The sequence below is a fragment of the Montipora capricornis genome, chromosome 4 (genome assembly GCF_036669925.1).
Source record: "Montipora capricornis isolate CH-2021 chromosome 4, ASM3666992v2, whole genome shotgun sequence".
Lineage (NCBI taxonomy): Eukaryota > Metazoa > Cnidaria > Anthozoa > Scleractinia > Acroporidae > Montipora > Montipora capricornis.
Window position 1 is genome coordinate 38,337,963 of NC_090886.1, and position 10,962 is coordinate 38,348,924.

Genomic DNA, 10,962 nt, shown 5'->3' on the forward strand with positions numbered 1-10,962 from the left:
CCATTTGTTGTAAGTGAAGATGTAAATTCAGGTATTACTGATAGATTGCTGGACGTTTCACATTTTGGCTTTCCGTGCTAGCAAAGGTCTTTTTTCTTTTTGGATTCACTGGGCTTACGAATACATGAAAACAGAGCTCTGCCATGGGTCAAAACTCACTACTGTGTGGAGCATGCACAGTGGTTACAGTGTGGACAACATTTGGATGAAAGTGAGTTTCAACCCATGGCAGAGGTCTTGTTTCCCATACTTGTCAGGCCAGTGGACACAAAAAGAAAAGAGACCTGTGCTAGAAAGGAAATTTTGGCTTTCAACTCTGCTAAAATCAGAGTTTAAGGAAGTATTAGTTGTAATAGTAGCAGTGGCAGTAGAAATAGCAGAACAAAGATGTCCCTGTATTAGAGCAAGTTTCAATCGAGTGTCATAAAACCAAAACCAAAGTACCGGTAATGACTTTGGCCAATCAAAAAGGATGGAGACCATCCAGTAAACTAATCAAAACTCGAAGTAATTGAACCAATCACTGATTGAAGTAATGCAAAACCAAAGCAATTCACTAATTACTTTCGACACTCAATAGAAAACCACTCTAAAAGTACTGTATCAGCAGTAGTACATGTAGTAGCAGGAGCAATAGCAGTAGCGGTAGGAACATCAGTAGCAATAGCAGCGGCAGTGGAAGTAGCTAGGGCCGTAGCAGTAGCATCTGCTGTAGCATTGGCCGTGACAGAAGCAGTGCCAGTAGCAAAAGCAGTATTAACTTAGCAGTGGCAGTAGCAGTGTTGTGGTTGGGCATAGCCATTGGAGTAGCAGTAGCGGTAATTATACACAATGTAGGATTGAAAACTTGATACTGTTCCCTACAGGCTTACATGTAACCAATTCCTGAACAACACCTACAGGGTACTGCTAAATTAATAGAAAAATGGTATGTGTCGTCAAAGTTATGTGTTTGCCAGCGTCTGACAAAGAGTTTAGGCAACATTGCTCATACCTGAAACAGAAATCTGCAAAAGGCACTGGGGGGCTTGGGAGACTAGAAGTGGATTTCAACTGTAGATGTTATCTAAATAATTGAAATAACTGTAGCTATGTGTCTTTTATGTGATAGTTGAACATGAATTGTGTACAAACTCACAAAGTTGGTCATCATTTTGTTATTGTTGTTTTTTCAGAGAGCTCAACCAGAGATTGTAACATTTCTTGGTTATGAAAGCGAGAATGCACTTTACTCTATCCCTGGTAATTATCTACATGTATTCATTGTCCATTAGAGCAAGTTTCAATGGAGTGTTGTAAAACCAAAACCAAAGTAATTACTTTGGCCGATCAAAAAGGACGGAGACAATCCAGTGGCCTCCATTGATGAGCTAAATCGTTTGGCGTTAGACATAGTAAAATCTATAACTCTCACTCTCAGGACTTAATGGCATGTGGTGTTTGGATCAAAGCATCCATTAAACTTATTAAAAGTACACAAAAAGTTTCAAGGGAAAACCATGCAACTCTAAGGAGCTCCCCCATTGGCCAGTGAAATAATCTGTCCCTAGAAAGAGTAAATAATGTTTAAGTGGCTGTTTTTGTGGACTTTAATTGCCTCCCCTTCTAGGAACTTGACTTCTCTTACCCGATGCCTTTTCTTATTTTGTCATTTTTTTGCTTGTTTCGAGACAACAGTTTCACCTGCAAAAAGGAAATGGATTACAGCTAGTGTATTTTCTGAAGAAACTGTGGTACTATGTTGGTTCCAGAGTAAAATCAAACAAGCTGGCAAAGGTTGTATATTGCCACTGTGAAAAGATGAAATGGCTGGCATCTCAAGTATTACTGTAGCTCTTCATCAGGGCAATGCTGATTTATTAATGATCGACTACTTTCCCTTCTTAGGTCTTGATTACATTTCCCAGGAAGATGTTCTTCCATATGGGATTTCAGATATTTTTTCTCGCCCCATCCATCATGAACTTTTCGACAAATTTTTGTTTGCTGAACCAAAGAGAGGTAATGTAAATGAATCTCACACATGTCTGTATGTAATGATCATAGGGTGTATCTTTGGTGAAAAACCTTATAGGGTCTTAACTTATTTAGGAATGATAATTGTTTTTGGTGGCTTGCAACAGTTTTATTTGTTTCTTATGCAGTGAATTTGGGAGCAAACAAATATCATTTGGGTTTTACAGATCATTGTCCCATTTCAGGTTTTGAGTTTGGCCCTTGGTCAGCCCCACAGACTGACTAATTATTTTAAGCTGCAAGTTCAACAGAAAGACGCACTACAAAAGGCATGGTGCCTTAGACACATGTTATGTGCATGTATGCAAATGAGTTATCAATCAACCGTGGATGCAACCGTGGATGAATTGAGCTCTGTGATAATTTGTGCAACAAAAAAGTCCCTTATGTGCCCGTAATAATTTTATCTCATGAAATATTATCTCTTGTTATTCTTTTAATCTTGAGTCCCTTTTTCTTGCACTAGAAATATCTTTTAGGGCTTCCATCTCTGTGTTGCTATTTGTTATCACCATCTTGGATAATTAATCAGTCGTGCTTGAATTAATTCGAAAAAAGGGAGAGCGCGAAGCCACCCCTTTTATAGTGCATCTTCGTGTTTAAAGGGAACTGTTGAAGATGGAGGGAACTTCATGTTTTTTGGTCAAACATTAAAGTGCACCTAAACTCGATACTTTTCGTCCACAATATTAATCTCCCCACCAAAAGCAAACATGTTTTACCATTCTTTCATCAAAATTTCGCTTTTATCTGTTAGGCAAGCCACATAAACTTGGAAGAACTAGCAGTAATTTGGACCCACGACCGTGATGTGAGAGGCATGGGTTTATTCTTGATTTTACGTCACAAACTGCTTTGAAATGCAAAATTTCTTTGAAAACATTAATGCAAAGAAATTTGTGACGTAAAATCGAGAATAAGACCCATGCCTCTCTCATCGGTTGATCGGTATGTTTGCTTTGGGTGGGGAAATAATTATTTATAATTATTTGGAACAAAACATATTTGACTTTAGGTGCACTTTAACAAGAAAACGAACTCTTTTCCCTGAGGAAAAAAAAGAAGGTATCTTGTTCACTAACAGCACTTTCTTCTCGTCTAGTACCTCCTTTTGCACCACGGGATGCTCTTCAATCATGGCAAGAAAAAAACCGAAGGTGGCTTGAATTAACTGACGTGCATAGAGAAACAACTTCAAATATAAGGATCACTGTTATGCCATTTTATATGGGTACAAAGGTACAAAGAAACTTGTGTAGAGCCGAGATTATTTCCCTACTGTCATTTTTCGAGGTGTCACATGGTGACCAAAATTAGAGCTGCGTGCTTAATTTGTTACTGTTTTATTGAAGAAAGGGCCTTCATCTGTTTTTTACTAAGATTTGTTTGCGTGGTAAAGTGCGCAACTGCCCATTATTGTTTTTTAGGGAATCGTTTTTAAGTTATTAAATATGTGAAACATGATTTCGTCTACATTAGCTCCGTTTGTGTCGTTGACCGATGTTTGATATTCCGACGGTTAGAATATGATAAGCTTTTAACGCTATTTCAAGCAGTGAGGCTACAATAGTCTTTGTATCGGTCTATCAGGGCGCTTTCCTTTTGTCAGAACTGGCCGGTCAGACCCAATAATTTGCAAAGAAAATGCAACAATTTCAAGGAACACTTGCATGATAATCCCTCACATTCTTCTGGAGGAGCATATATCATCCCCAAATGTGTTAATTTGAATTCGTTGTAGAATTCGTCCTTCCAAATACCCGATCTGGCCGATCAGTTCTGTCAAATGGAAAGCGCCCTAAGCCTTGATGAAGGTTCCAGCACTTAGCAAATAGCTTAACGTCTGGCTGCATTGTGTTTTTGTGGTCTCATTTTCTCATAAGCTCTTCCAGTTAATCCAGTCCGGGCGAACAAATGCTACCAGAGAACAACCAAATATCCCGTCACAATTCTCATTCACTCACGTGGCGACAACTACCTGAGTCAACTATTCACTGAGGCAGTGAACGTTCTTTTAAATTCTTTTATTAAGGTTACTTTTCTTCTTTTTGACTTTCAGAACACTTTGCCATCACAAGACTATTGGGTGAGTATCATTTCGAAATCACAATTTTTTGTTTTCCGTGAAAAAGAATAATAAGTAGAGGATATTACATGGCTGCGCGAAGATACGAAATTTCTCTTCGAGTGCTAAAAAATATTTTTCAACACGAGAAGAGAAATTTCGTATCTTCAAGCGGCCATGTAATATTCTATTTATTATATAAACACCAATAAAATACTAAATCACTTCACGAAAGGCATGGAAATTCGCGATTTTCATATGTAACCATAGCAACAGTGATCTTTTGACGTGTGCAAATAGAATGTTATCTTTACTTGTGAAGGTTTGTTTTCGCGCGAAAGCTCACTTGGTGTTTCATTGATGTTTATGTAATAATTATTATCATATATTGTTAATGTCTGTCGAGTATGAAGGATAAAACAGGGTAATTATGGAGTGAAACGCTAAAGAGATTCCTCAGATCTCTCAGATAGTACGCGCGCCGTGATTGTCTGATTTAGCCGGCCGTATTCTTCATTACGGACCGCTGTATGGTTCGCTCAAAGTAAATTTTAGAAATTTTGATAAAACGTTCTCTGGCGAGCTTTTCATGTCGTTTATGTTACGTAAACTTGTAAAACTGTTTCAATCTTGCAAACAACTATTTCAAAAAACCAAGAAGATTTATTCGTTTTCGGATTTTGACACGCAATCGTTGTGGCTGTTGAACCGTCCGCATGACTTCGACTACTTTCCTTTCCCGCGCACCTGATTACCTCAGAGATATGATAAATATCTTACTGTCCTCGTTTTCTCGGTCCGTACTGCAAGTTACGGATCCTTGTTTTTTCCCGTTGATTTATGGCCCGCGTGCTTCGCGTTTGGGCCGGGAAAATATCCGGTCCGTAACTTATAGCACGGACTTCGAACTCGGTAATTAGTAAGAGGTATGTAATCTATGCTATGAAAGGGTTTGTTTCTAAACAATGAAGCTTCGTATTGGCTCTTATGTACAAAGTCCTTTCTTTGTTTTTTTTTTTCTTGCACTTATGCGCAGATCAAGTTCCTTTTTTTTCATAGATACACAGTCATTGCATTTTCCCAGTGGTTTTGCTGCTGGCTTGCTGATGTCCCTCGTTTCATTTGAACCGAAAATCACAAATTCATATTCACCCTTAAGGTGGCCCTATGTGTTTATTTCTTTGCAACAAATGTTCTCGTGTTATTTTTCCTTCTTTCTATCTTTCTTTCAGTGGCGTTACTGTATCAGAATCGAAAATCTCGGTCAAGAGACGGTGCAACTACGAGAAAGACATTGGAGAATATTCAGTCTGTCTGGAACACTCGAGACTGTCAGAGGGAGAGGTGTGGTTGGACAGGTAATACTTCAGGGGAGTTGTGAGGGATGATCCTTGCACAAGGTTTTGCGGTTGTGGGGTGCAAACTTAAATCACAAGATTAATTTGACGCTCGTGCTCACAGCATTCCTAAAAGGCTCTCCTCGTTCGCGCCTGGTGACTTCTAGAGGTCTCCTCGCTACCATTTTATTGTTTTATAGATGTTTATTACATAAAAATAATGTAATAAATAACCTCCAATAATTCTTGAGTATTTGAGTGAAATTCATCCTTTAATATGTGTGGCGTAGTTAATAAAGTCAAAGTGAACTTGAAAACCCATAATTATTATTTTGGGCAAGAGCTCTCGATATTAAGAGTGCGTTCGTTTGGGAAATCCGCGTTTTGATCTTAAAATCTAGATATTCAGATTTCCAATCGAACACAAAATCTGAAAACGGATTTTTGTCGAGGATTTCACTGATTTGATGATGTCTTCAAGGATTTCCATTGCTGAAATCCTCGACGAAATCCGTTTTCAGATTTTGTGTGCGAAACAAGATTTGAAGATATAAATCCAGATTTTCCAATCGAACGCACCTTAAATCGTGGTATTCAATATATTCATTTCTCCACGCATTAGTGCAAAGACATCTGTTAGTAATGAATAAAAACGTTACCGCGCTCTAACTTCTATGTTCATATATGCCCCTAATTAGATGCACTTGGAATTCAATAAGCGTCACGAAGTGTCCCCTTGCTTTTCTACTTAACTTCAACACCACTCATGTCTTGGAATGCAGACAATTAACGTCAAAAAATGTCTCCCAAATGTTGCTCCTCAAGTATTAGGGTAAACAGCTGCATTTCCCATAAGCTAAAAATAAAGCTAACCTCTACCGTTACCTTGTTGGAAATAGGTATCAAAGGCTTAGACTTAAACGGACACTTCGCGTTGCATGTCAAAATTGAGCGTGCATCCAATTAGGAGCATTTCTGGACTGAAGTGCCAACTTCCGTCACGATTTTCATTTACTTCGTAGGAGCCTGTCCTATCACCCCAACAACCGGCTTTTCAATACACAAGTCACGTGTCACTACAAGCTCCCAGCGGAAACATGTGGTAGGTATAGGGACAACAAACCTGTTAAACAGGTATAATCGAGTCCTGATGCATTACTTTATCATTTCAAGAAGTCAAATTTTAGCGTCGAGTGCACGATCATGCGAATATGGTCGATTGGTACATTCAGAAGAGCCACTGAAATTTCGACCGAAGGAAACTAATAAGAACAAGAATAGAGCAAAGAGCGTACCTCGGCTAGTTAAAGCAATAGAATAAGGCTCTTCTCTTTTGAGAGGGAAAGCTTGGATTTAAGGTGATTCCCGGGTAAAAGAACCCGTCATAGATTTCCGATGAAACTTGGTATGATGACATTACAGTACAAGGAGATGTTAAAAAGGTAATAAAAAGAGGGGGTCACCGTGCTTGTTTTCATGCCACGATGCTGACAAATATGGTTATTTAGGTGACTTTTGGTTATCTCAGTGCACAACAAACAAGATCGATTATTTTTCAATGCGGTGTGCTATATCACTCAGAGTTCGACTTTCTTTGATTGCTTATTCATCTACGTCCCAGAAAAAAATGGCTTCAAATACCCTGCATTATTAATTGATATTTTTATCCTTTAAAGGAAACATAATTTGGACTTGCTCTGCTGGGCCCGTAACGTCTCTATCTGTAGCATTTCTTTCATTTGCCAAAAAAGTAGCTATAGATTTCTGCCAAATTTTTTCTCAGTTATTGCGGATATTGTTCTCATTGAATTTATAAAATAAAAAGTGGGGGTCACCGTGCTCGTTTAAGAGAAAAGGAGCTTTTATCTCGCTATCGAGCTTAGTTTGAGGGAAATCCCTTATGTTTTGTACGCGCGCGCGCTCATGTGCGCGTGCTGATGACGCAAAAATCGTGCGCAGTAGGAATGCGCAATGCAAAACCAGGGAATCACCTTAAATGCAAACTTCCTGGTAAATTATGCACTTCCCCACAAAATCCTATTAACTACGCCAGACTCCAAATCAGCTAACAAGCTGCTAAACAGAAAAACAGTAACTTTCTTCTTGAATTTGTTTAGGGGTAAATTTGGATTCGAACGCTCCGATGGTAGCACATTTGAAACACCAATCCCGCCATTTGCACTGGACAGCAGAGAAGAAGAGACCCCAGATACCACAGGGACAACATGAGGACGTTCAGTCTATTTTTTGAGTTCGAATCAAGTATCTAGCTTTACACTCCAAGTCATAAGCAAGTATGGGTGCTAAATTTGCCAGTTTGGGACAGGAGTATAACAAACGAACAGATTTAAATGACAAAAACTACGTAGAGTATTTTTCAACATGGGAGGCATTTGACTAAAAGAATAGTAGCCTTCTACACCAACAAAATCGTTTTTCATGTGATTGTTTGTTTTAGGCTTTTTTTTGTCTCTTTGTTTGTGCCTGTGTTTGTTTCCTAGTGGCAAACTTTGTCTTGAGAAATTTGCTTCTAATATCATGCAGTACATTACTACCACAGAAGTGCTTCCTAAGTTTTCTGAGGTGCGAGGAGCTCACCGCTTTTCATTAAAAATATCATTGAAGAGGAATTATTTAATCTTTAAAGTGCTCCTGTGATACAAAAACACTTCCTTTTTTTCCCAAAGATTTTGAAAGTTTCTTTGCTTAACACTTGCTTGTCAAAAGTATGAGCTTGATTTTTGTCCAAAGGCCGTTTATTTTGAGTGTAAGTTTTACATTTCACTGGTTGCCATGATGCCCACGTTCAAATCTGACCGATTGGACCGCAGAGGGTTGGATCCAGGGAAAAGTGACGTCAAAGGCTCACAAGCTTAATATTTCAGCGTGTGAATGCAGCCTATTATATATGCAAAACGCGAGCTTAAAAGGCTGGAAACCCAAAACTCCCCGCGTGCTGCATGATATTAATTCTGCGGCGTAGACACGCATTGTATTCTTAAACTAGTGAGCCTTTGACATTATTTTCTCCTCGATCCAGCTCTCTCAAGAACTATAAGTTAGTAATAGCGGGACATTAAATAGGAAAATTCTTGTTAAAATAAGCAGGTCTCTAACTCTTTTTGAAATCAAGGCTTAAAACTTTGGTCGTTTAGTGTTAAGTTAACATAGTTTTGAAACCCAAAGAAAAATAAGAATTGATATTTTGGTCACAAGGGCACTTTAAAGAATTGTATTTTTTAGCAACCTAGGGCTGTCACAGGGTTAAACTAAAAGTATACGTAGAATGCCATGAAAAGCGCGGCTGGAGAAGATTGGCCTCTTCAAAAATACGACAATAATATTCAACTGTCAAGTTATACCCTTTTTTTGAAAGCTTTGTATTATTATTTCCTTCGCAAGTGGCACGTGGAGTTCACAGACTTCGTTTGTGGTTGAATTTCTACATTGCCACACCCGCACTAGTCTCTCACAAACTTTTCAATATAATGTCTTCTCTTGATTAACGATTATCGTTAATTCCTCGTGATTTTGCTTTAAATTTACTATTAATAGTTAATTCAGAAGTAGAGAATGAGCTGAGAATGAGTTGAAAGGTTTTGGTGCCTTGCATTAGCCTCCTTTTCGTGCTCGTTCCAGTCGGCCGCGAAAATATCACTATGGCTTATTTTCACACGTGATCATTGGCAAAACTATTATAATCACAAGCCCCTTAAGCCTCGTCTTCATGAGCCAGGCAAGCGTGAGCACAAGCAACATACGCAAATGCATTAACTTGCCATTAATTAGTGTTTTGCTCTAACAAAATATACCGATGATCAAGACTCTTCTTAGTTTGCGTGTATTGTTTATGCTAATGTTTGCGTTGCTAGTGATAACGCAAGCCCTAGCCACATTCTTTGTCGATACGTTTTATAGAAGAAGCTTAGCATTGCTACAGCCGTTCCTTAGGCAATGTACAAAATTGTGAATATACGGTCAATATACAAGTGATTATTTACCTAATAAAAGCGTCAATGAACAAGTTTCTATGACTTGTTAAGTATTGAAGAGATTTCCTCATTCGCTTGTCAAAGGGTGAAGCCAAACACATGTCTGAGAAGTTACGTAAAATTTCAAGTAACTTCTACGATGATGTTAGTCAAATGTGCCTGTCATTCTTAAGAAGGTAACAATTCTTGGTTTGCACCTACGTGACACGGCGGCCATGTTGGTTGGTAATACAATACAATTTCTTTTCGCAGAATTTGCATAATAGTTAACAATTATTCGCCGAAGGCGAAGTGATTATCGGTGAATTTTCACCGATAATCACTGAGCCTGAGGCGAATAATTATTTTAGTATAAATACACAGGTGATTATTTCAAAAAAGAGAGAAAAAAAAAAATTTCAACGTGAAATTATCTTCACTTACAGTGGCAAAACGACTACTGGCATCCATTTTGTCCGTCGAGGTGATTATCGGCTGATAAACCGAGATAGCGAGCCAATGAGAGCGCCCGATTTTGTATAATCACCTGTGTATTTATACTAACAAAGTTTAGTTCCCAGCGGAGAGACAGGTTATTGTTCTTACCAACCAAGAATAAGAGCAAATAACGTGCGTGACAAATTGGATATTCCGTTGGAATTTCTCGAACTTCATTAGCAATGTAGATAAACGAGATCGTATGACTTCTTTGTTTCGTTATCCCGAGAAAAAGGAAAGGAAAGGAAAGAAATTTTATTTAAGTGTCTATAATCTTCTAACGCTGTAGAGCACGAATCGGGGACACTAAATTGAAATTAACAAGTTAATGCAAATCCAATCAAATTTTGGTTTTTGAGGAGAGGGAAAATCCGGAGTACCCGGAGAAAAACCTCTCGGTGCAGAGTAGAGAACCAACAAACTCAAGCCACATATTACGCCGAGTCTGGGAATCGAACCCGGGTCACCTTGGTGGAAGGTGAGTGCTCTCACCACTGCGCCATCCCTGCACATACCATCCCTGGAAGAGAGTCGTAAACGACCGGAAGGTTCATTCCCTTATCCTTCTTCAGGGAGAGTTTGCTTTGTTTTATTGAAGTGTTTTCCTTAAAATTACTTTGGATGGTGTGGTCGGCATTGGTGGAGATCTTAAGGTTTCGAAGCTCGACGTTATGTCCCGTTCCTCGGCAGTGCTCAAAAGCAGCAAATGTTTTTCAAGACCGGATGTTTTTTAACCCGGGCACCAAGCCTATGGAATTCACCACCTAAGGAAATGCGTGATATGGACAGACTGGATGCGTGTAGGCGCCATCTTAAGACATTTTTCTCAGGTCGGCATTTGTTAGGCGCCATCTTAAGACATATTTTCTTAGGACGGCATTTGTTATTTTGCCGCGATTTGCTGGGCTTAGAGATGGGGCTAAGGAGCCTCTGGATTTCCTATGTCATCATTGCGCATTGGTATATGTTATTATTATAATAATATCATTAGTGGCAAATTACTCTTTAATTTTGGCGCGAAATTTCAGCGTTAGTTTATAATTTCACATGTGAAATTACATTGTTGCCATGGCAA

At 38.8% G+C, this 10,962-nt stretch overlaps 1 protein-coding gene across 1 annotated transcript in view; it reads left to right on the top strand.

The window, feature by feature from the left end:
- The window catches only part of LOC138046905 (polymerase delta-interacting protein 2-like), an 11,408-nt gene extending 1,963 nt beyond the window's left edge, over positions 1 to 9,445 (top strand). The window contains exons 4-11 of the mRNA XM_068893519.1: positions 1 to 9; positions 1,176 to 1,242; positions 1,888 to 2,001; positions 3,119 to 3,255; positions 4,076 to 4,102; positions 5,314 to 5,439; positions 6,441 to 6,520; positions 7,536 to 9,445. The exon at positions 1 to 9 is cut by the window's left edge and continues 94 nt beyond it. Coding sequence (XP_068749620.1) covers positions 1 to 9; positions 1,176 to 1,242; positions 1,888 to 2,001; positions 3,119 to 3,255; positions 4,076 to 4,102; positions 5,314 to 5,439; positions 6,441 to 6,520; positions 7,536 to 7,647 — 672 coding nt within the window. The 3' untranslated portion in view covers positions 7,648 to 9,445. The remainder of the gene's footprint in view (positions 10 to 1,175; positions 1,243 to 1,887; positions 2,002 to 3,118; positions 3,256 to 4,075; positions 4,103 to 5,313; positions 5,440 to 6,440; positions 6,521 to 7,535) is intronic.
- Positions 9,446 to 10,962: the final 1,517 nt, after the last annotated feature.